Source organism: Nycticebus coucang, chromosome 13 (assembly GCF_027406575.1).
Source record: "Nycticebus coucang isolate mNycCou1 chromosome 13, mNycCou1.pri, whole genome shotgun sequence".
NCBI lineage: Eukaryota > Metazoa > Chordata > Mammalia > Primates > Lorisidae > Nycticebus > Nycticebus coucang.
The window spans coordinates 18928640-18955786 of record NC_069792.1 but is presented as its reverse complement, the minus strand read 5'-3'; the positions used below and the strand labels follow the sequence as shown (position 1 = coordinate 18955786).

Sequence of the window (27147 nt, the reverse complement as noted above, 5' to 3'; positions counted from 1 at the left end):
CCCACAAGCCGTAGCACCAGTCCCTGGCCTGTTAGGAACCAGGCCCACAACAGCAAGGGAGCAGTGGGTGAGCCAGGAAAGCTCCATTTGTATTTCCAGCCACTCCCCATCACTCATATCACCACGTGAGCTCCGCTCCCATCAGATCAGACTCTCCCAGGAGCAGGAACCATACTGTAAACTGTTTATACAAGAGATCTAGGTTTGCACGCTCCTTACAAGAGAATCTAACACCTCATGATCTGAGGTAGAGATGTAAGGCACTTAAATCATCCCCAAACCACCGCCCACCCCAGTCTGCGGAAGAACTGTCTTCCATGAAAATTTCCCCTGATGCCAAAAAGGTTGGGGACCAAAAAAAAAAGTTGCTTAAGAATTGAGCAATTATTTCTTAAAATAATAAGAAAAAAAGTTGTTCCACCTGATGGAAGTGGAAGACATTATTCTTAGTAAAGCATCACAAGAATGGAGAAGTATGAATCCTATGTACTCAATTTTGATATGAGGACAATTAATGACAATTAAGGGTATGGGGGGGGAAGCAGAAAGAGGGATGGAGGGAGGGGGGTGGGGCCTTGGTGTGTGTCACACTTTATGGGGGCAAGACATGATTGCAAGAGGGACTTTACCTAACAATTGCAATCAGTGTAACCTGGCTTATTGTACCCTCAATGAATCCCCAACAATAAAAAAAAAAAAAAAAGAATATGTACAGTTCAAGGAGATTCTTTATGCAGCTCATCAACCCCTATATGAGGATGTACAAATAAAGGCATACACTAAGGTATATCCCTTTATGTCTTTGTGTATATAAACATATAAAAAACTCTTTCCAGGGGAGAAGAACTTGAGGGAGGAGACAAGAAAATAGACTATTTCTCTTCGTTTATGTCTATATATTTTAAATTGTCAAAAAGCAAATATTGCTTCAGTAATTTAATAAAATGAAAAATTAAAAAAATACATCTACTTAATCCGAGCTTCTGGTATTTCAGTTAACATTGCCATAATAGTATTTTTTAATTTACAAAATAAAAGCATAGTTTAATTTTTTTTTTTTTTTGTAGAGACAGAGTCTCACTTTATGTCCCTCAGTAGCGTGCCGTGGCCTCACACAGCTCACAGCAACCTCCAACTCCTGGGCTTAAGCGATTCTCTTGCCTCAGCCTCCGGAGTAGCTGGGACTACAGGCGCCCGCCCCAACACCCGGCTATTTTCTGGTTGCAGTTTGGCCGGGGCCGGGTTTGAACCCGCCACCCTCGGCATATGGGGCCAGCGCCTTACTGACTGAGCCACAGGAAGCATAGTTTATAAAAAAAGTGGGGGGCACCTGTGGCTCAAAGGAATAAGATGCCAGCTCCATAGACCAGAGGTAGTGAGTTCAAACCCAGCCCTGGCCAAAAACTGCAAAAAAAAAGTATAGTGATCATCCTCAGCCAATGACCCAGCTGCCCATCATCCCAGCTGAGCCCAGCACCTTCAGACCTCCCCATGAAGGCACCATGGGGTCTAGCCGGGTGAGGGTTGCAAAACTAGCCAGTCGACTCATGGAATTATGAGAAACTAGTAACCATTTTCAGCCACTGAGTTTTGGAGCGGTTATATGCCTCAGAACATAGTAGTAACACCACAACCAAGAACTTTTCCTTAGCAACTTTTGATAAAAACTAAGTCCAGTTTCTTTTTACGTTTTTGTAACTTACAACAATTCAATACATCTTACATAACATAATAGTGTGTTAATGTTAATACATCTTGCGCAACTTAACCATAAGAACTAAATCTAGGACAACAAAGGCCACGGTACACTCATGGTTTAATCAACTATGTTGGGTGATTTCAAACACTATTTTGATAAATTATGGAAGGAGATTTGCCAGGTCATCAGTCTAGGATATAGTCCTGGGATGAGAAAATCTCTAAAGTTTTCTGAGAATTTAAAAACCTTACTTAGGTCATATGGCATCTTAAAAACTCAAAGGTACAGTCTAAATACATTTTGTAAAAAGTATCCCCAGGAAAAATGAAAAACTGAAGAACAACATTGATAACATACAGTAACCCATAGGAGAAGGTGACAGATCTGTGATTAGAAAGGGTCTTTGAGGTCACTGAGACAGAGCTCTCTCCATAGCACCCTGCAGATGGTCATTCCTCAATCTTCCCTAATGAGGACACTGTGTCACAAAAAAAGCATACCAAGCAGAGCTAATTTTTGAACAACTATTTACAGTCAAATTCTGACTCACTGCGACCTCCACTAGTAATTTGTCTGTGGGTTAAAAAATAAATTAACTGGGAGGAAAAGCAGGGAGGAGGGTGGGGCCTTGGTGTGTGTCACACTTTATGGGGGCAAGACATGATTGCAAGAGGGACTTTGCCTAACAATTGCAATCAGTGTAACCTGGCTTATTGTACCCTCAATGAATCCCCAACAATAAAAATAAATTAATTAATTAATTAACTGTTGCTTTCAAATGACTTTTGAGATGCCGTTTATCCATTTCTTTTAAGCTAAAATAATTCAATTTATTTAGATCTTCCAAATATTATATTCTAAAATTTAAATTAAAAATTCCAAATATTATATTCTAAACTACAATAAATGCTAAAGTTCTTATCTGAAAACTTCTCCCATGTTACTTTACTTTCATTTTAACACATCGACCACCCCACTAGAAAAGAAGTTTTTTTCCTTGGAACCACAGTGTCTTAGTAAACATAAATCAAGGGATGTGTGAATTACATATGCTTCATGAGGCCTTGGGCTCAAAATTAACATACGTTAAATATAACTCACAGGGCAGATAATGTGTTAAATCCCTCATACTGTAGTTGTAATGTGCAAAAAATTGACTATAGTGTAATCATTGTATCATGTCTGATGATTTCTTTCTTTCCATATCATGATTTTAAGGCACTATTCTGCAATATTCATAGTTTTTATATTTATGCAATTTGTCCTTTCTTTACATATACACTGTCCTTTCCTTCTTTCTCTAAAATGATAGTGGTAGTCTCTAAATATCTAGCTATTTCTCTTTGTATATTTTGTACTAAATGCAACATAAAAAAACAACAACAACAACAACAAAAAAAAAAAGCACTGAAAAATACTACCCCTCAAATGGAAAAACATAATAAATCCCCTAAAACTTGGTTTCAGTTTTTGGTTTAACCCAAGCCAGCAAATTTATCTCAATTTTCTCATCAAGGTTATAAATTTGAAATGGCTATAAAGGATCAGCATACACTATTATGCACAGGAAATTGATGGGTAATGTCCTTGTCATTTCTGCTACAATCTTACTTACCATCCACAATCATTTCACACAATAGATAATTGGTAGAAATACTTAATACCATATGACAAGACCTTCATCAAACCCCACCTGTCTTACCTATGATAAATAAGTATCAAAAATTGTCAGAGTTTTGTCCCTATACCAACTTGCCTTGTGTAACTGCTAATTTTTGGTTACCTGAAAATGCATAATTTCCAAATTGACAGTCCATAAAAACTAAGATATATTTTAGTATTAATAGATTCTTAAATTATCCTCATTTATTCACTCATTTATATATCCTGAACTATGTTCTAGATTCTAGGTATACATCCATAAGAATTTAAGTTGCAAATTACCCTGCACCCATGAAGATTATATTCTACCAAGCTTACGATCTATGGATTAGGCTAAGTTGTCTTTTTCTTCATAAAACTGGTTTGATCAGCATATAGCATCTATTTTTTAAAAAATTGTAGAAAAAAGTATTTTTTAAGAATGAATTGATAATAGTATTTTTTCCTACAGATGAAAATAAATGACTATCAATATATTTGTGCCTTTCCTCTTTTAAAAATATGAATAATTACTTAGAAAACTTTTTAGTTTTACTCCACAAATATCTGTGCTAGGCAATATTTTAGTTACACAGATGTACTTACATTCCCAAAGGAGATATTTCATTATGTTTTAAAATAAAAAGAGATGCAAATTTGTATCAAATACCAATCAGGTATTGATTAAGATGTCATGAGTTTCTTATTTGATTAATACGTATGATGTACACACACAAAATGGTAACCCCAAAAGGAAGGAAAATAAATTTGAAAACAATGATTAAAAGATATTCCATTCCAATATCATGCAATACTCAAAAGATATTCCATGCAATAAGCCACACAGAGCTGGGTGGCTATACTAATAAAAGATAAAATGGACTTCAAGACAAAAATCATGACCTAAAACAAGGATATATCGGTTAAAGGGTCAATCCATCAAGAAGATATATAAACATGTCAAGACCAAGCTACAAAGCTTGAATATGTAAGACCAAAAACTGACATAATTGAAGAGAGAAATAGAGTTCTACAATATTAGTTGGAGATTTAATATTCCCACTTTCAATAAGAGAACAACTAGAAGAAGATAAATATGGACATGATGGACTTCAACAACACTAGAACATTCTCGAGTACAGATCATATCAAAATAAGTCTCGGTAATCAAAAATCTCCCAGAACACAAGCCCAGGATAAAATGGCTTTACCTGTGAATTCTACCCAGCATTTAAAGAAGAACTAACAAGAAGTTTTCTCAAATTCTTCCAAAAAATTGAAAAGTTTGGTCAGTTTGGTTCTGATACCAAGAACAAAGATATTACATAAAAAGAAAATTATAGCCCAATGTCACTAGTGATTATAGATGCAAAATCCTAAACAAAATAATGTCAAACTAAGTCCAGCAGCATATTGAAAATCCACATGTAACCAATTGTAATTTATCTCAAAAGACCAAGGGATATTTAACATAAAAAATTAAGCAATGTAAAACATTATATTAATAGAATAAAAGAGAAAAACTGCATGATTATCTCAATTGATGGCTAAAAAGCAGTCGAAGAAATTCAACACATTTTCATGATAAAAATACATAACTAGGAATAGAAAGAAACTTCCTCAACATGATGAAAGGCATGTGGGAAAAACTCACAGCCAACACCATTCTCAGCAGTACAAGACTTAAAACCTTTTCTTAAAGATAAATAACAAAAAGAGGATGCCTCCCTGCTTTCATCACTTCTCTCCAACTATGTGTTGAAATTTATAGCTAAAGCAATTATGCAAGAAAAGAGAAATAAAAGGCAACCAAATTAGAAAGGAAGAAGCAAAATTATCTTTATATGCAGATGGCATAATCTTATATTTAGAAGTCTTAAAGAATTCACGAAAAACTATTAGAACTAATAAACTAGTTCAGCAAAGTTTCAGAATACAAAAACAATGCGCAAAAGTCAGTTTTATCTCTAAACACTAGCAATGATAACCTACAAAGGAAAATGAGAAGAAACAATTACACTTAAAATAGCATCTGAAAGAATAAAATACTTAGGAATAAATTTAACCACAAAGGTACCAGTCTTGTACACTAAAAGAAGTAAAACATTACTTAAAGTAATAAAAGGGGATCTAAATAAGTGAAGACATTTCGTGTCCATAAATGAAAAATCTTACTTTTATGATCACAATACTCTCCAAAGTGATCTACGGAGCCATGATCATTCAATGTGGAAAACACAGTATTTTCAAAAAACTGTGTGGAGACAACTGAATATGCACATGCACAAGAGTGAAGTCGGACCCTTGTGTTCTATTAGACACAAAAATTAACTCAAATTGGAGCAAATACTTGCATGTAAGACCTAAAACTATAAAAATATTAGAATATAAGATAGAGACAAATCTTTATTACCTTGGATTTGGCACAAGTTTCTTAAATACGATGCCAAAAACACAAGCAAACAAATAAATTGAGCTTCATTAAAATTAAAAATGTTAATGCATAAAAGAATACTATCAAGAAAATAAAAAGATAATCTATAAAATGGGTGAAAATATTCACCATGTACCTGATAAGGGATAAGAGTTTAGTACCCAGAATACACAAAGAATTCTCACAAATCAAGAACAATTAAAAAATGGGCAAAGTACTTAAATAGATATTTTTCTAAAGAGGATATTCAAATAGCCCAGAAGCACTTGGAAAGATGTTCACGATCATCAGTTATTAGTGAAATGCAAATCAAAACAACCATGAGATACCACTCCACATCTAAATGAATGGCTCTAATTTATGTTGGGGAAAAAAAAAAAGAAAGAAAGAAAGGCAAGAACAAGTATTGATGTAGATATGGAGAAACTGAAACCCTTGTATATACATCATTAGTAGGAATTTAAAATGGTCCAGCTTCTGTGGAAAACAACCGGCAGCTCCTCAAATGTATACAAATAATGACCATATGATCCAGAAATTTCATTACAAGGTATATACACAAATAATGGGAAATAAAATTAAAACAAATGCTTACATGTTAAGGTTCAAGTGATACTGTTCACAACTGCCAAAAGATAGAAACAACAAAAGTACTATCAACAGATGAACAGATAAAGAAAATGTGGTAAAACCACGTCATGGAATATTGTTGGGCCATAAAAAAGAAAGAAGTAGCACTCAGGCTATAATGTAGATTAACCATGTAAATATGCTAAGTAAATAAGCCAGACACAAAAGGTCACACTGTGCAATTCTATTCACATGACACACAGGTATACCTTGTTCTACTGCGCTTCACTTTATTGCACTTTACAGAGGCTGCATTTTTTACAAATTGAAGGTTTACAACAACTCTGTTGCATCAAGCAGGTCTACTGGCACCATTTTCCAACACCATGTGCTCACATGGTATCTCCGCGATACACTTTGGTAATTCTCGAAATATTTCAAATTTTTTCCATGTGAACGTGGAAAAAATTAAGGGTGGGGGGTCTGTGTTCATTGGTCTTTGATGTTGTTCATATATTAAATATTTGCTTTGGGGTGTCATGAACTGTGCCCACAAACAACAACTAACTTAACTAATAAATGTGTTTGCTCTGACTGCTCCCCCAACAGGCCATTCCCGCACCTGTCTCCTTCTCCTTGGGCCTCCCTGATTTCCTGAGACAAACAAAGTTGAAATTAGGCCAATTCATAATCCTATAGTAACTTCTAAGTGTTCAAGTGAAAGGCGGAGTTGCATGCCTTTCACTTTAAATCAAAAGCTAGAAATAATTAAGCTTAGGGATGAAGTCATGTGGAAAGCCAAGAAAGGTCAAAATGTCAGCCTCTTCTACCAAACAGCCAAGTTGTAATGCAGGAAAAAAAATCCTTAAAAGAAATCGAAAGTGCTACTCCTATGAATGATAAGAAAGTGAAATAGCCTTGTTGTCTATATAGGTAAAGTTTAAGTGGTCTGGACAGGCAATCTAACCAAACACAATATTCCCTTAAGGCAAAACCTAATCCAAAGTAAGGCCCTAACTCTCTTCAATTCTATGTGGGCTGAGAGGAGTGAGGAAGCTGCAGAAGAAAAGTTGGAAATTAGCAGAGCTTGAAGGAAAGAAGCCATCTCTCTACCACAGAAGCCAAGATCAAGCAGCAAATGCTGATGGAAAAGCTACAGAAAGTTATTCAAAAGACCTGAGATCACTGGTGACGGTGGCTACACTAAACAACAGATTTATACTGGAAGAAGATGCCTGGGAGGACTTTCACACCTACAGAGAGAAGTCAGTGCCTGCTTTCCAAGCTTCAAGAGACAGGCTGATTCTCTTATTAGAGATTAACGGTGCTGGTGATAGTTGAAGCCAATGCTCATTGCTCACTCCACCAATCCTAAACCCCTTAAAAATTACGCCACACTTACTCGGTCTGTGCACTAGCAATGGAATGACAAAGCCTGGATAACAGTACATCTGTTTACAGCACAGAATTGACTATTAAGAGCTGTTGTTAAGAGCTCATTAATGCCTGTTGTTAAAAGCTCCTGCTCAGAAAAAAGATGCCTTTCAACATACTATTGCCCACTGACAGGGTACTAGTCATCCAAGAGCTCAGTGGACACACACAGGGAGACTAATGCCTGCTAATACAACATCCATTCTGCAGCCCATGGATCAGGGAGTCATTCCAACTTTCAGTCTTATTATGTAAGAAATACATTTCATAAGTCCATAGCTGCCATAGATAGTGATTCCTCTGATGGACCCGGGAAAAGTAATTAGGAAACAGTTTGGAAAGGATTCACTATCCTAGATGTCCTTGAGAACATTTGTGATTCATGAGAGGAAGTCAAAACATCACCATTAACAGGAGTTTGGAAGGAGTGGATTCCAACCCTCATGGATAACTTAGAGGGGTTCAAGACTTCAGTGACAGAAGTAACTGCAAATGTGGCAAAAATAGCAGAACTAAAATTAGAGTGAAGCCGGAAGATGGACTCAATTGCAGCAATCACATGATACAACATGAATGAATCAGGACTTTCTTCTTGTGGGTAAACAAAGAAAGTGATGGAATTTGAGATGGAATCGACTCCTGGTAAAGATTCTATGAACATTGATGAAATGATTCAAAAGATTACATAAACTTAAGTTGACAGAGTGGTGGTCAGCCTTGAAAGAAGTAACTGCCATTTGAAAGAAGTTCTCCTGTGGGTACAATGCTATTAAATAACATCACACGCCACAGAGAAATCTTTCATGAACGGAAGAGTCATCTGATACGGCAAACTTTGTTACTGCCTTATTTTAAGAAATTCCTACAGCTTTTAGCGGCCACCACCTTGATCAGTCAGCTGTCATCAACATCCGGGCAAGACTCTGCACCAGCAAAATCATTATGATTTGATGAAGGCTCAGGTGACTGTTAGTCTTTTTTTAGCAATACTGTATTTTTAAATTAAAGTACCTGCCTCGTTTCTTTAAACATAATGCTGTTGCACTCTTAAAAGTATAGTGCAAACATAACTTGTGTAAGCCCTGAGGCAAAAAAAATTGTGTCATTCATTTTGCAATATTCACTTTATTGCTGTTCTGAAACCAAATCTGCAATGTCTCCAAAGTATGCCTGTGCCAAGAACAGATAATTACATAGAGACCGAAAGCAGGTCGCCAGTGTAGAGCACTACGAGGCAGGTGCTTTAATTTGTTGACAAAGTGGCAGTCAGCCTTGAAAGAATAACTGCCATAACAATAACAATAACAATGTTTAAGATAAGGACTAGAAACAAAAACCTCATAAAGAACAAATGAACATAAATCCATTCAGGAAAGAAATCAGAGAATTGCTGTATCGAAATACTAAGCAATAATAATGATCATCATCATCTTTTAATTATAATAATAATATTTTTAATTATTTTAATCAAGTAATATAATTAATTAATAATGATCTTTTAAATATCTTTTACTTTTATTTATAAATATTAGTTGTCTATTTTTTGAGACTTAAAAAAATAAGAAATTAACTGATGACTCCATACTGAATCTCAGAGTCAAAGCATTGCATAACAGACATACTCTTATTTGACAATGTGAATGTTACTTTCTTTGCATTATTATTATTATTATTATTTTATTTATTTTTTATTTTTTTTGTAGAGACAGAGTCTCACTTTACCACCCTCGGTAGAGTGCCATGATGTCACAGGACTCACAGCAACCTCTAGCTCTTGGGCTTTCGCGATTCTCCCGCCTCAGCCTCCCGAGCATTATTATTATTATTATTATTATTATCATTATTAAATCTACTATATTTTTATTGCTGTACATATCACCTCTTCATACGCCATTTTAAAATACCCATGCCACTTTGTTATCATTTATCCTTAAAAAGCATGTTACCAGTCTGGTGGAACTAGGGGTTAAAGTATTTCCTTGAGTAGCCAGGGAGGTAACCAGATGCCAGACTGGCAGCAATGCCCTGGGGCTGGATACCATCCTATAAAGAGCACAGGACCCGTAGGAGGAGGGGACTCTCTGGTAGTCTCCCCTCAGTGATGAAGTGATAAGAAATCCGGCAGTGACCCCATAATTAAGTAATGCCCTAGGGTTATGGGTTGATCATTCAGAGGGAGAAAGAAATCTCCAGGAAGATAAGGGACACTGAGAACTGATTTAATTTTTTATTTCTGTCTTTATTCACTTTTACCAATGAGCCTGTATTAATGGTAGGAGGCACTGTGTTCAATATTACTGAGTATATTGTTATGACTCCATGCAAATTTTAAACTTGCATATTTTTAAAACATTAGGACCTAACTTTATATGCCAAACTGGTAAAGCAGAATAATTTGGTTATAATCATACTTTCTAAAGTTCACAATACGTCATTTAACTTTGACCATAATGTAGGGTGGTTAAGACAATACTTCTTATGAGTTCTACTCTGTAAGTAAAGATACTCACAGCTTTCACTTAGTGCTTTCACCAGTGACCCAGATTCAGACTTCAGTTAGCACAGAGTGGTTGTTCAAACATTTTCAAACAAAGATAAATATTTCCTGCCTACTCCTTCCTTTCTCTGTGGGAATTAAAATCAAACAACTCACTCTGTAACAAGCACAGGGAATGGATGTACAGGAGGAACAGCCTGCAAGCTCTCTTTTCTTCTAAGAATAACTGGGATTTGCTCCAGGCTGCGGAGGGCGCTTTGACATGTTTACAGGCAGTAACCCTGGAGAAATCCAGTAGCTACCAGGGCGGTGGGCCGCGGAGACAGAAGCCATACTTGGGATAGCAGGGAAGAAATTAAATAATGAGGACTTCAGGGTAATCTCAGATGAAGGATTTTTTAATTTTTTTGTTAAATGTTTTGAACAGAAATCTCCTTCTCTTCCACTTTAAAAGATTGAATTTGTTTTTATGTAATTTGTTAAACACAGGTGAATATGTGAATAGGTTATATATGACTCCATTTGTATATAAATAAGATTATAATCATGTAAAACCATGAAACTATTTAAAAGGCTTTTTATTAGGTGCTGTTTTACATGTGACGCAATGTTGCCACCCACCATGAGAGACAAGGGAACTACTCCTGCAGTTTCAAAGAATATTATATTCAAAAAGATATCAATAAACTACACGTTTGAAAATATAAGTGATTGAGCAGATACACAGATAAATTCATTAGGATGAACAGCCAGAAATATAAATGAAAAGTTGAGCTTAAATGACTACTTTGTCTTTGTTTTCTTAACAAACTAAACTTACATACATTGACTAGCATTTGAATAACAAGCTTTCTTACATGACTTGGTGTCCGGTGATGATGGAGAAATATTAGATACGGCAAGGTCACTTTTTGATTTTTTAGGCTTCTTTGCATTTAATTGCCAAGGTTTGTCATAGCTTCTGAAATCCCTTCTTGTTCCTTTAGGTTCTGTTAAAACAAAATACATATATAAACCCAATAAAGTGATTTCAAGATTAATTAAAAACTAAATCCATGAAGTCATTAAATATAACTGTCAAAGCCATCCATTGTCTCATCTCAAAAATGATATTCCTTGTTTAATTTCATCTGTCAATGAGTTTTGAATCTGATATGAATAGGTTATATATGACTCGATTTGTATATAAATAAGATTATATCACATAAAACCATGAAACTATTCAAAAGACTTTATAAGGCATAGATTTCCATCCTCGAAATACTATTCTATGAATGAGTACCATGGAATAAGCCATTACTTTATGTTCTGCAAATAAAAACAGTTAAACATTTAAGTAAATCTCACTCACCTGATGTTATCCATTATTACACATAAAATCATTGATACTCACTTAAATCAATTTCCCTTCTATTAAAGATAGATTAATTCAATCTAACCAACTTTATTAAAGTTTCCTTTTAAAGGTGGTCACTGTCATACCGATTCCCAGATTAAAGGCTCATTCCAAGAGTTCATTTCTCTTGACTTCTTTTTCAAGTAGTTCATGTTTTTAGACAGATCAGATCAACCTTTGTGAGGTTTTACTTCCTTTTATTCTAAGGGCATTCCATTCCTCATCCCCATACCCTTATCTGACTACTCTGTTCTCCATCTCATTCACTCCTTCCTCATTTCCATCCCTCTCCTTTATGGAGCGTTCCTCAGAGTTTCCTTCTGTCTCCTTGTCTTAATTCACCAGTTTTAAAACCTTCTTAGCTTTTGGCGGCGCCTGTGGCTCAGTGAGTAGGGCACCAGCCCCATATGCCGAGGGTGGCAGGTTCAAGCCCAGCCCCGGCCAAACTGCAACCAAAAAACAGCCGGGCGTTGTGGCGGGCACCTGTAGTCCCAGCTGCTTGGGAGGCTGAGGCAAGAGAATCGCGTAAGCCCAAGAGTTAGAGGTTGCTGTGAGCCGTGTCACGCCACGGCACTCTACCCGAGGGCAGTACAGTGAGACTCTGTCTCTACAAAAAAAAAAAAAAAACCTTCTTAGCTTTACAGATGACTCACCAGCCTCTCTTTGGCCTACCATTTACAAACACTGAATTGACACTGTTACACATTACATGGACTTGCACAGTCTGGGGGAGGGGTTATTATTTATTTATTTCAAATTATTCTGAGGATAAAAGTTTTTAGGTTACAATGTTCCCTTTCCAAGGTAAAGTTCAAGTTGTAGAGGAGCCCTTTCCCCAAGGGGTGTGCTAAATACCCTCGCATTGTGCATAGTTTTAAAAGCAGCTACGATTCCCCTTCACCAAATTTCAAAAGGATACAAATAGTCCCAAGCTTCATGGGGAGGGGACAGAGTGGAATCCACTTACACTATTTATTGTCAAATCCAGAACTAGGTAGAACACTTCTCATTAAAGTTTAGATAAATAGAAAAAAAGCATTTAAAAAATGTTTCGTATAAACAAGAATACAGCATTCAAAATGTAAAAGAAATAATAGTTTTTAAAAATATTTATAATGAAAAAAACTGCTAAATGTTGGAACATGACTATTCTGTTTTCTCAACAAAAACAAAGGAAAATGGATTCTTTGGAAAAAAAAGAAAGAAATTAGAGAGGATCTAGGCTAACCACCCTATGATTAAAAATATAACTGCACACAGAAATTTTATTCTAAAAAAGAAGATAAGGAGTACTGACAGGAAACTAAGATGTAATACCAACACCTAAATTAGTGTTCCAATAATGTAGAAAACTGAAAGGGCGACACCGACAACACACTTCATTTAATAAACCTCCTGAGAAAAGAATCAATACAGGAAGAAAAATGCAGCTTACTTCACAATATTAAATGTAACCTCCAGGGAAAATTGTATGGCGGTCCCTTGAAAAACTTGAAATAGACCGACCATTTGATCCAGTAAATAACAGACTTTTAAAGAGAAAACGATGCACCCCAAATTTCCAGATACATTCTCAGATATTTACAGAACGTATAAATACCCACGTACTCTGCGTATGAAGACATTGTCTAGCTAAGCAGGAGATGCGCCAACACAAAGAAGGTTTCAACGGGCCTTATTTGCCACCACCCACATTATAGCCTCTTTGGGTTATATTTACCTGTAAAAGTAAGTCTATGCCTTTCTTCTCCTTTTGTCTTACTTTTCCTTCATTATCTCAAACATCTTGATCTCAAACATCACAACATCTCAGCACAGCTCAGTTCCTTCTGTATCCCTCTGAGTGTCCCTGCATTGACCTCTTAAAGGTGTCGAACTCGGCGTGGCTTTCTCTGTCCACACCTCTTCCTGCACTTGCTCACCACCTTCCCGACCACATCGCATGTTTGATGACCTACACAATCTACTCCCAAATGTCCTTTCACAGAATTGTTCTCCCCACCTCCACTCTCACTGCAGTAACACAGCTGCAATTCTCAGTCCCTCAAACTGTTTTCTCTCTCCCTATCCAGAACTTCTGGGCATGGTTAGAGAAAAATCACATTTTTTGCTGGCATTTTTTCACGACTACTTAATAATAATTAATTCATGCCTTCAACTTCAGGGTAGGACCCAGAACTGCTTAACAACCTTTTTAATTTCCCTTTGCCATCTCTTTTTTTCCTTTCTCTTGGTTACTTTTCACAACTGGTGCCATTTAAGTCAGTCTCCCCTACCTGAGCCCTCACCCTTCTGTCTTCAGCAAATACCTTCATGTTTTAAAATGAGGCAAAATGTATGGCATCCAGAAGGATCATCACACATTTGCGCCTCCCAATCCACCCCACAGTCTATCTATAAATCTGACCACATCTTCCTCCATTCTTTTGCTGTCATGACTGTAGAATATTGAAAGCACAACTGGGATTCCCGCCTTCACCCATCCCCAGTGCTTTAGATTCACATCTAATTGCCTGCTGTAATTACCTATTAAGATGCCCCACAAGAAACTAAAATTCACCAGTAGGAACTCTCTAAGAGAACTGATGAAATAACATGGTAATTCTTAACTAGAACCTGTCTCCTGGTAGTATTCCACAGCATTCCCTCTCTTTTCAACTCCCGAGTGCAGATAGGACCCCTGACTTGCTTCAAACAAACAGAATAATGGCAAAGATGAGGAAATTTCAATGTAATGATTACATTCTATTATATAAGAATATCTTAGCAGATCTGGATACGACAAATGCTCCTATTTCCCTAAAAGAAGTAAGTTGCCATGATGTGGGAGAAATGCGTGGCAAAGAACTCTGGATTGCATCTTGGAGCTGAGCGTAGCCCTTAGCTGAAAACCAGTAAGAAAATAGGGACTTCAAATCATATAGCTAAAAGAAATTAAGTCTTCCAACAACTCAAATGAGCTTGGAAACCGATTTCTAGTCTAGCCTTCAGATGAGAACACAACCCCACTATCTTGATTTGCAGCCTTATGAGACTGAACAGAAGACTCAGCTAAGCCACACATAGACTTCTGTCACAAGAACACTGAGACCCTAAGTGTGCACTAGTTAAAAATGTAGAGTTTAATGTATTAATACTAGTCTCTCCAAATACTGTGATTTATAAAATATGGATTCACATGAGCTTTAGTGGGCTCATCTGATCTCCCTTCCTGTGGTTAGTGCCATCTTAACTATATAAACCAAAGCACATGCCTATATACCCTCCCTACTTAGAATCTGAACACAAGAAATTCAGGCCAAAAAAAAAATGAGTTCCCTCTTCTATATGACAAAAGCTCATGTTCTAGTTTCCTAAATGATGCAAATAACTTCTGCATGGATAACTGATGTCAGATGTATTTATCTTTCCCAGGAGATATCTTATCCTTTACCTACTTTATCACGGCCTTGCCACATGGTCTCAAGAAGGCACTCTCAGAAGAATACAGCCAAAAGAGATCAAAATTCTTTCATGGAACCCCACAGGGCATAAGAGGAGAGAAGTGGTGATGCCACCCCAGGAAAGTATTTGGAGTTCAGCCAATCAGATTCTCATGGGAGTCGGGCAAGGAGTTTGTGACCCAAGCAAACATGAGGAAAATAGATTTTGAAAGTAAAGCCAAAACCACAGACGAGTGTGCAGAAGAAAAAAATTGGATACACGTTCTGTACAGGAAGACAGAACAAAAATCTACCCAATTATTTCACCAGTGTTTAACGGAAAGATTTGGAAGGCTGTAAAGGTAAAGATTCCCCAGTGAAATGAGTGAATGAATCTTCCTAAGGTTGAACTTAACTGCACAAGATAAAATGAGGGTCGGGAGAAACAGAGAATAATTACTAGTTTGGGCAACAAGGAAAGTAACTTTGTAAAAATCAACTGATTAACTTTCTACACAGATGAGCAACAAACATTTAATTCAAATTTCCTCATAAAAAAGAAAAGAATAAAGTTCAGAATAATCAGTTTGAATTCCTACAGAAGGGAATATGTGTATTTCTACACAAATATGATCTTATTTATATTAAAATAGAATGTACTAATTCTTATATTTGGAAGCATAATATATTACAATCTATTCAATTGCAAGAACACTTTATAACAAATTCTAACATCTGGATAAAGTCACAGATGAATACATGAAACTCTAGGTAACTATCCATCTAGATTTATCTTATTATAATCAAAAAGACTTTGGAAATTTTTACATTAGAAATGGATCTCAAATTAACTGCAAAATATATTTCTGTTTACCTGATGTTTCACTTTCTGCCCAGAGAGCTGCAGATCCAGACAAAGTTCTCTGAAGCTGTCCACGCTTTCCTTGCTTAGACTGAAGATGGTCAATGAGAAATGGGATGGGTTGGTCAGGTGTCTCGGTTATTAACTTGGTCATTAATTCCTGAAGACAGAACACAGTACCCATTTATATCTAACAACAGCAATAATAACAGCAAACACTTACTTATTAGCACTATTGCCAAATAATTCTCCAACTGTTTTAAATATCACAAGTAATTTAACGCTCATAACAATCTTTTCAGGCAAGTACAATTTACTGTCCTCATTTTGAGGAAACTGAAGCACCGAGGAGTAAACTGTCTGTTACACAGTTAATATATGGCAAAACCAAGAAGCATTTATTTCTGCTTATTTCATTATTATACTTCACCAACAACATACTACAAATTTAATCTAAATTCTTTTTTAAATTAATGTCTAGGAATTTTAAACTTTGGATTATGATTTTGAGAGATGTCAGTATAAACTAAATTTTTGCTTTACTTCATCTTATACCTTAATACGAATGTCATTTTTCCTTCTTAATAATAGACAAATATCCCAAACTAAAGAAAATTTTGTTGAAATGAAAGAAATAATAAGTTACAAACACATAGGAACAAAACATTGTCTTAGTCTCCAAGCGATATAGAATTTTCTTTTTATAACAAGCCCTGATCAGTAATTTTCTCTTTTTTTTTTCTCCTTCCTCCCTCCCTTCCTTCCTTTCTTCCTTCTGAGCTGAGCAATGATGAGTTCTCTACATGCAAAGTAGGATGTTCCCTCTTGGGAAGCTCTAAAGATACCTTAAATGGGGCAGAAATCAGCCCCAGGGAAATATCTACAAATTGCTTCATCAAGTTAAGAACAGCAAAGAACCATCTCCATTTTGCGGCCAATTAGAATCCCCAGATTATTCAAATATGAACAGCTATCAAGCTACGTAGATACCTCTTTGTACTGTGGGTCTGTGAATTTACACGCACCATTTTACATTCATATCAGTCACATTTCATGCTGTTGGTTTTAGCCTAAAACTTTAGCTTGTCCATTGTCACTTTAAGCTGAGATTCTGTGAGAGGCAGCAGTTCTAGAGATTTTTCAGCCCTGAAAAATCAGATATTAGGAGTGCTAAAGAAAGCATTACTGAAAATTCCCCAACCCGTCTTTATTTGCCGATGCATCTCTTTTCTCTGCCTTGCATGATTTTCTCTTGGAAGTCCAAATAGCTAGCTAGTCATCATTCAGTCACTCGTGATGCCTTTTTGGAGAAGCTCCCCCTACACAATCTTCATAAATCTTTATCACTTTATTATTTGATTTACTTCACAGCATTTAGCGCTCTCCAGGATCATTTTGTTTAATATTTATTCACCCATCTGTTGTCTGTGTCCCCTCCTCCCACCACAGCACTGTAGGGACGCGCCTGGTTTGTTAATCTCTTGCTCACCCCTAGAGTGTAGGACTCCACCTAGTTCACAGTGCTGAATGAATGTTTATTGAATGAATAAATGACCACACGGTTGATTTATTGACACAGGTGAATATTAATAATTACAGTCCCTTACTGTACCAACAAATAAGAACTAACACATTTTTTAGTTCAGCAAGAGCTGTTATGATTATCTCAGGGATATTTCTTTACATTTCTAAGTCTAAGAATACAGAGGCTAAATGGATTTTATAGACAATAAGATCCCAAGCTGCTTGTAAAGACACGCATAAAATGATTCAGGATTTCTCAAAAATGTGGAAATTAAACATAGAGTTGAAATGAAAAAGAGCAAAGGAATTTTACAATTAAATACGCCGTAATGCAAAATACCATCAGTCAAATGTAATATTTTTTATATTCTGAAAAATAGGTAGGCCAGGCACAGTGGCTCACGCCTGTAATCCTAGCACTCTGAGAGGCCAAGGTGGGTGGATTGCCTGAGCTCAGGAGTTCAAGACCAGCTTGAGCCAGAGGGAGACCTCCTCTCTAGAAAATAAAAAAGCCAGGCATTGTGGTGGGCGCTTGTAGTGCTAGCTATTTGGGAGGCTGAGGCAAGAGAATCGCATAAGCCCAAGAGTTTGAGGTTGCTGTGAGCTGTGATGCCACAGCACTTTACCAAGGGCAACAAAGTGAGACTCTGTCTCCAAAAAAAAAAAAAACAAGTAAGAAAAACACTAGTTGGCAAAGGTTTTATTTATTTCTGCTATTTAAATTCTCAATTATTACAGTTATAAATAAAGAGGCCATTTCTCTGTTGTAAAGGTAATTATAAAGCAATGTAGGGCTCATTTAAACCCCAATTACACATCCATGGAATGCAATTAAAACATTATAGATTTTGCTTCTTAGTAAAGTATCTCAATGGAAAAAAAGTATCCATTGTACTCAATACTAATATAAACTAATATATAAACACTTGCACACTCATACGAATGATAAAACACAAATATAGTCTAGCAAGGGGGAAGTGTAACAAGGGAGAGGGGCGATTGTCAGGAGGAGGGCAGGCATCTGGTGGGATCTCACCTGACGTGCACAATTCCAGGGTTTTCAGCACACCCCTGCCAGGTGAAGGGCTCTCCTACAACTTGAACTTACCTTGGATGTGAAAACAATGTAACCTAAAAATTTGTTCCCTCATATTAATTTAAATTTAAAAAAAAAGATGTACTATATTTTATTCACACTGATTGTATATCACACAGGATTCCAGAAAATGAAAAGAAAAATGAACAGAAGCAAGAGTAAGTTGCTAGCTCATCACAGAATTATTCGTTATTAAACATAGAACGGGTCATCAGGCAACAGCAGACATTATTAGTAAGAGATCCATTTCATTTAATAGAAGCTGTAGAATCCCCTGCTTAAAAACAAACACAAAAGCATATGTCTACACACAAACACCAAATAGTACATAACATTCCTGGTGTTTTCCCACCTGTGGACTGAGCCTCTAAGGTTCTGCCGACTCCAGATTAAAAGCCCTTGCTCTGAGTATCACAGCAAACAGGCGCCACGGCATTCTGCCTAAAAATTTGTGACTCGGGACTAACTTACTTTTTGCTTCATTTCTTGGAGAAGGAAGTAACGCTTGTATCCTTGTTAACCTCAAGAGAAAGTCATCAGGAAACAATGTGAAAACTGTTTCCAAAATCTGTGTGTGCATATGTGTAGCTTGACTCAATTTTATTGCAGGATAACCACATATAACCATTGCCACAATCATTAACTGTGCCATCCTCACAAGACTCCCTCACCCCATCACCTATTACAGTCACATCCATCATTTTCTACCCTCATAGTTATAGCCTAGAAACCCCTAATCTGTTCATCTCTGTTATCAAGTAATTACGTCATTGCAGAATGTTACATCTTGAAGTACATAAACTTTGAGATTTGCTTTGTATAGTAAGCATAATTTCTTTGCATTTCAACCAAGTATTAGTGCCTATCTATCATCTGTTCTTTTTGATTACTATTAATCGATGGTACTAGATGTATCCTAGTGTGTTAAACGCTTAATAAACATTAATAACCATTGTAGGACATTTGGCTAGTTTATGGGTTTTGAAATATCACGAATAACGTTGCTATGAACATTTGTGTATAGGATTTCCTGAGTATAGAAGTTTTCATTTCTCTATAATAAACGCATAAGAGTACAATTACTACATTCTATGCTAAGAGTGCGGCAGTTTCTTAGTTCTCAAAAGGAACCACTAAACTATTTTTAGAGTGAGCACACAATTTCACATTCACATCTGCAACACATGGGTCACTGTGTCTGTGTATGTTTAGAGACACTGTAGTCTTAGTTACACTTCTCTATTGACTAATGATGTTGAACATCTCCTGATGTGTTTATTTGCTACCTGTGTATCTCCTTTAAGGAAACATCTATACTTATCTTTTGCCCATTTTCAAAGGATTCTTTTTTATAGTTTCGAGACTTCATTATGCATTATAGATAGTACTGCTGGCTGGACCCGTGATTTAAAAATGCTGTATTTTCTCCCATTTTATAGTTTTACTCTTCTGTCTTTTAACAGGATTTTTCATAGAGCCAAAATGCTTGTAGTTTTGATGAGGTCTGTTTATCAGTTTTTTCTTTTATTAGCCATACTTTTGGTACCATACGTAAGAGCTCTTCATTAAGCCCTATGTCCTGAAGAGTTTCCTCCAAGTTTTCTTTTAAAGTTTTATGGTTTTATGTTTTACATTAAAGTCAATGAACCATTTTGAGTTAATTTTTGTAAAAAGTGCAAGGTTCAAGGTCAAGGTATTTTTTTCCTATGAATGTTGTTTATTTAGTACTATTTATATAAAAGACTATCCTTCTTGGGTGGTGCCTGTGGCTCAAAGGAGTAGGGCGCCAGCCCCATAAGCCGGAGGTGGTGGGTTCAAAAACCAGCCCCAGCCAAAAATTGCAAAAAAAAAAAAAACTATCCTTCTTCATCACTGGGCAAGAGACATGAACAGAACCTTCTCTGAGGAAGATAGTCAAACAGGTAACAAGCATATGAAAAAATGCTCAGTGTCCCTAATCATCAGAGAAATACAAACAAAACCACTCTGAGTTATCATGTAATCCCAGTAAGATTAGCTCACATTACAAAGTCCCAAATTTGAAGATGCTGGCATGGACATGAAAACAGGGGATCACTTTTACACTGTCAGGTGGGATTGCAAACTAATATAGTCTCTTTGGAAAGAAGTATGGAGAATCCTCAAAGAACTCATATTAGACCTCCCATTTGACCCCACAATTCCACCACTAGGCATCTACTCAGAAGAAAATAAATCATTTTATCATAAAGACATTTTCACTAGATTGTTTATTTCAGCTCAATTTACAATCGCCAAGATATGGAAACAAACAAAATGCCTAGCAACCAGGAAAGGCTTAACAAACTATGGTATACGTATACCATGCAATACTATTCAACCATAGAAAGATGATGACTTTATTGTATTATCCTGGATGGAGCTGAAACACATTCTTCTTTGCAGGAAGAATGGGGACCAAAGACCCCATTCTTGGCAGGGGAGAGCACCCCAGAAAAAAGGGGAATTAAAAAGCAAGCTGAAAGAGTCAGAACAAGGAAAAGTCAGCTAGTTTACCTTCAAAGCAGCCATTGCTAAATTCCTTACCTGAACAAGTTTCCAGCCTTTCCTGAAACTCCAGCCTATTGGGGATACAGCTTACATCAATCCCCTGCTGCGTCTATGAACACTCCAAGGAAGTAAATGGTCATAAAAGGGGTTATGACAAGACCTGGAATAGATACACCTTCTAGATTGCTTCCTGTCCATTAAACAGACAAGCAGATACCCACTGTGGAGATTTGCATTTGGCTGGGGCAAAGACTAAGGAACAGCTTAAGCCCTGAGATTTGGGCAAGGGGCTTGCACCCCTTATGGCAGAGGAAAAGCCTCTCCCAAGGATTCCTCAGAGGAGATTAACACCAGTGGTGTTTGACTCCACAGTGAACTAGCGGAGCTTACCACCTCCCTAGGAATCTGTGTGTGTGACTCCAGGCAGGAGGCTTCCCCCACAAAAGGCTCAAGTGTCAGATGCTCCAAAACTGCTCAAATCCTTAAAGTTCATCATAACAACAGGAGCTGATATGCTCGCTCAGAGAGACTGCTGGTGTCTTTGTTCCTTCCCTCAGCTTACCACCTGGGCAGAGATTTCAATAAAAGCTGTGTGGAACAAAGACTCGAGGCCACTCGCAGGAGCCCACGAACAGGCGGTGGTCCCCTGAGCTCCCACCTTTTCAAATTCTATTCTGTGTTTCCTGTCTCTTTCTTTATCACTGTTCCTAACTTTATATTTCTTCAGTGGGTCGCACCAGTTCCACAGGTCTTAGCGGACCCTGCCCCACGGTGGGACCCCGACACTTCTTAGTAAAGTATCGCAAGAATAGAAAAGCAAATTTCCAATGTACTCCATACTAACATGAAGCCAGCAGATGATCTAATTCACACCCATATTGGAGAAAAACTCATTCCAATTCAAGTTGGGAGATGGGAGAGGAGAGGAGGGGTGTGTAGGGTGCTCCCACGGAATGGGCAGGACACAGGGGGGTGTGGCACACACTGTGGGCACAGGACACAACCACAAGAGGGACCCTACATAACAAAGGCAAATACTGTGACCTGGTTATTTGTACCCTCACATTAACCTAAAATAAAAAAAAGACTATCCTTCCATGGAATCACTTTTGCACTTTTCTCAAAAATTGAATGGCACTGGGCGGCGCCTGTGGCTCAAAGGAGTAGGGTGCCAGCCCCATATATGGGAGGTGGCGGGTTCAAAAAAAAATTAATTGGCATATTTGTGCATCTACTTCTGGGTTCTTTATTTTGTTCCATTGATCTATGGGTCTAACCTGCTACCAGCATCAACATGCCTTGATTTCCACAGTCATATCTTAATTTTAAATTCAGAAAGAGTGATTTCTCCCATTTCCTTTTTTTTTTTTTTTTCAAAACAGTTTTGGCTATTCTAGGCCCTTATCATACAAATTATAGAATACATTTGATTATGTCTACCAAAAACCTTACTGAAATTATTATGGAAATGCTTTAAGCATACACATCTATTTATGGAGATGCTAAATGCTTTGCCCAGCATTTTTTACTTTTCATCTTGGAGATGTAGTGCATTTTTTTTTTTTTTTTTTTTTAGTTTTATAACAAATTATTTTGTTTTCTTTGGAGTAGTTAAGTAAAATCACATTTTTATTCTGGTTTCCACTTGTTCTTTTCAGTATATGGAAATTCAACTGAATTTATGTATTCATCATTTATCCTACACCCTTAGTGAACTTCATTCTTGGTCCTAAGAGTTTTGGGGGGCTTGTGTACATAGACAATCATGTCATCTGCAAATAGAAACAGTTTTATTTTTCCCATTGCAATCCGGGTGCCTTTGATTTCTTCTCATAGTCTTAGTACAGTGGCTGAAACGTCTCCCACGTATTTTAAGTGAACATTCTTGCTTAGAGGGAAATCATTCTTTTTCACCAGTAAGTATGTTAGCTGTAGAATTTTTGTAGATGCATTTATAAGACTAAGGAAGTTCCCCTCTGCTCTTCAGGTACTTATAGTTGTTATCAATGGTTTTTTTTGTTTTTTTTTTTTTGTAGAGACAGAGTTTCACTGTACCGCCCTCGGGTAGAGTGCCCTGGCCTCACACGGCTCACAGCAACCTCTAACTCTTGGGCTTAAGCGATTCTCTTGCCTCAGCCTCCCGAGCAGCTGGGACTACAGGCGCCCGCCACAACGCCCGGCTATTTTTTTGTTGCCGTTTGGCCGGGGCTGGGTTTGAACCCGCCACCCTCGGCATATGGGGCCGGCGCCCTACTCACTGAGCTACAGGCGCCGCCCTGTTATCAATGGTTTTTCACATCAGTTAGTATGATAACTTTTCTTCCTTAGCCTGCTGAAATGCTAAATTATATGAACCAATTGTCAGATATTGAACAAGGTTTATATATCTAAAATAAATCTCACTTGGCCTTGGTGTATGATTCTTTTAATATATTATTGATATGATTTGCTAAAATGTGCAAGAAATTTTTTAATTATTAAAAAATTAGCTGCTTTAAAATCCTTGTCTGATAATTTCAACGTCTCAGTCTTCTTTTGTGTGTGTGTGTGTGGTTTTTGGCCAGGGCTGGGTTTGAACCCGCCACCTCCAGCATATGGGACCGGCGCCCTACGACTTGAGCCACAGGTACCGCCCATGTCTCAGTCTTCTTAATATTGGCTTCAGTTGATTGTTCTTTTTTCATTTAAGTCTTCCTGATTGATTATGTTTTTTTAATCTCTTGGCCAGTCTGGTCACTATGTTAGGAGACTCTTGGTCCTGTTCAACTGTATCCCATCAATTATTTTGGCAAGCAGTTGCCCTGTTCAGTTTTAGCACAGATTCTGGTGTACTTTCATGGGCTTTAGTTCTGATGACAGTTTTGTTTTTTGTACTCTTGCAAAGCTACTCTGGGGTGCTTTGTTCTCCTAGTATTACAGGAACTCCCCTCACTCCTGCTGTGGGAATGATCCGAATCTAAAGTTCAGATAGGGGCCATTGCTACCACCAGAATGACCCTGGGCAGAGAGAAAGCAAGAGGGCTCTGGCCCTCCGTGGTCGTACGCCGGTTCACAGAAAGAAGGTGGATACAGGCTTTTGCTTCTCTGGCCACTGCAGGTGGAAAGCCGCCTACAGGTATCTGCTTTATGCTGCCAGGCTGTGTTCAGCCTCAGGCTTTGCTGCTGCCACTGTCAGATCATCACACCACCCACCAATTCCCCGATTGTGCAGCAGGGCCTGAATATCCTGGGCTTTGGGGATGCTGTTGCTGGCAGATCAAACCTCCTCCATGTGCCCTGGCTGTATAGTGGGAGTTGAGGTTCTCTACTAGGTTTCTGTTGGAGCTTGCTGGTCCTTCCCCTGGAGAGAAAGTTTTCATTCTTGTTGCTTCACTTTTGGTTTGTTTGTTTTATCTATGTCTATTAAGGGTTCTGGTTTGTAAGCCTCTTTGGCTCCCAGTTTGAGGTATATGAATATAAAAAGAATACACCATGTTGCTATTCTGCCTTGCCGGTGTAAGGGCTTCATCCTAGATTTCAGAGTCCTTTATCATTGTCTATTGACTAATGCCCAAGGGCTGGTCTCAAATTTTAAAATTCTCAGGGAGACGACACAGTGGACATACTGACGGGGTGCCCAGCTAGAGGCCCTGACTATACCTCAATCAGCGAGGCTGTGAGGGACATCACAACTTCGCAAAAGCCATGTGAATGCTGGAAAACTGCAGTTCATTTGAAGAGGGGACAGGGGACAAATGGCATCACAGAGGCCGACTACATACATAGTATAGCTTCAAAGAAGGAGTCATCAGAATAGGAATCACATGGAATAAAAGAATAGCCCTCAGGATGCAAATCAAAACTACATCTCACCCAGTCAAAATGGCTTTTATCAAAGATAGAGACAATGAGGGATGCTGCCAAGGATGTGGAGAAAGGGGAACTCCGTACATTGTGGGTGGGAATGTAAGTTACTACAATCACTATGGAGAACACGATGGAGGTTCCTCAAAATACTAAAACTAGAACTACCATAAGGCCCAGAAACCCCACTGGTGGGGGAAGAGCCAAAGAAGAATTCACTACATTGTAAAGATACCTGCACGCACATGTTTACGGCAGCACTATTCACAACAGCCGAGACTTGGAATCAACCTGAGTGTTCATCACCATACGAATGGATGAAGAAATTGTGGTGTGCAAACACAAGGAAATACTGTTTGTCCATAAAAAAGAATGAAATCCTGTCATTTGCAGCAACATGGATGGAACATTGTGTTAAGTGAAATAAGCCAAGCACAAGTAGATAAATCTTGCATGTTCTCATTTATAGGTGGGAATTAACAGTTAAAATAATTGATCTCATGGAGACAGAGAGTAGAATGATGGTTACTAGAGGTTGGGAAAGGTAACGGGGAGGGGCAGATAAGGTGAGGGTGGTTAACAGTTGCAAAAATATAGTTAGATAATTAGATAAAATGAACAACATTTGATAGCACAACACAGTGACTATAGTCAACAATAAATTATGGTATACTTTAAAATAACTCAGAGAGTGCAATTGGAATGTTCCTAATGCAGAGAAATGATAAATCTTTCCTAATGCAGAGAAATGATAGATACCCTACTTAACCTTTGATTATGACATTGCGTACCTGTATCAAAACGTAACATGTGCCCTATAAATATATATATTTAAAATATATAAAATACATATGTTCTCCAACAAAGTTAGTGTGGCATAATGCCATAACATTATGATACGGTTCTAGACAACACTCAGCCCCTGTATGAAATCATGTGTTTTATCAGTGCAGCTCTCTGGGGAGTTCATGAGATCAGGAAACAGGTCTCAGACATCTTTGTTTCCCAAATTCAAAGAACAGTTGAGGGTACAATTGCTAAAAGAAAGAATGAATGAACGATGTCAATAAACTTATTAAAAACCTTCTGCAGCTTCACATTACCTACCAAAAAAAAAAAAACTACAGGCCGGTGTCTGTGGCTCAGTAAGTAGGGCGTCAGCCCCATATACTGAGGGTGGTAGGTTTGAACTTGGCCCCGGCCAAACTGCAACAAAAAAATACCTGGGCGTTCTGGTGGGCACCTATAGTCCCAGCTATTCGGAAGGCTGAGGCAAAAGAATCGCCTAAGCCCAAGAGCTGGAGGTTGCTGTGAGCTGTGATGGCATAGCACTCTACCGAGGGCAATAAAATGAGACTCTGTCTCTAAAATAATAATAATAATAATAATACATTCCTCCTATGATGGGATCCAAAACTGGCTAAAAATTGTTCCCAGCCTGCAGTTTCATTTCTTATGATAATATGCTCTAGACTAGGCGTCCTCAAACTTTTTAAACAGGGGGCCAATTCACTGTCCCTCAGACCGCTGGAGGGCCGGACTATAGTTTAAAACAAAAAACTATGAACAAATTCCTATGTGCACTGCACCTATCTTATTTTAAAGTAAAAAACAAAATGGGAACAAATACAATTCACACGGCTTCATGTGGCCCGCGGGCTGCAGTTTGAGGATGCCTGCTCTATACTATCAAGAGAGTAAAGGTTCTCTTGATCTATCTTTCATTTTCATAACAGAATAAGCAAGACTGACATGGTTCCGAGTTTAGGGGACTTATATTCTTGGGAGAAAGAAAATGATAAACAAATAACGAAATCAATAAATAAAATAAATATATGCTCTGGAAAGCTCTATGGGGGGGAGGAAGAGTAGTATGTAAGAGAAAAATGGGGTGGAATATATTACAGTGTGATCAAGAAAGCCTCTCTGAGGAGGTGATACTTAATCTGAGACCTGAGGACAAAACAAGAACCAGACGTTCAGAAAGCTAGCATTCCAGACAGAGAGAATAGTAAACACAAAACCTCCACTAGACCCTACAGACACTACACGTTGCAGATCGTCAGTAACCCAAACAGAAAGATGCCCTTGGTGCTGCTGGTCTATAGATCACCGCTTCAGACGGCTTCAGTTACGTCAGCAAAGCAGGGACAAAGTCAGCAACAGGAACAGGGCCGGGAGATGAGGACTGAGGGTTTTG

The 27147-nt window shown here is 37.7% G+C and overlaps 1 protein-coding gene across 1 annotated transcript in view; it reads right to left on the bottom strand.

Moving 5' to 3' along the window:
• The window catches only part of C13H8orf34 (chromosome 13 C8orf34 homolog), a 408836-nt gene that overhangs the window by 322245 nt on the left and 59444 nt on the right, over positions 1-27147 (bottom strand). Inside the window, 2 exon segments of the mRNA XM_053559485.1 lie at positions 11133-11264; positions 15968-16115. Coding sequence (XP_053415460.1) covers positions 11133-11264; positions 15968-16115 — 280 coding nt within the window.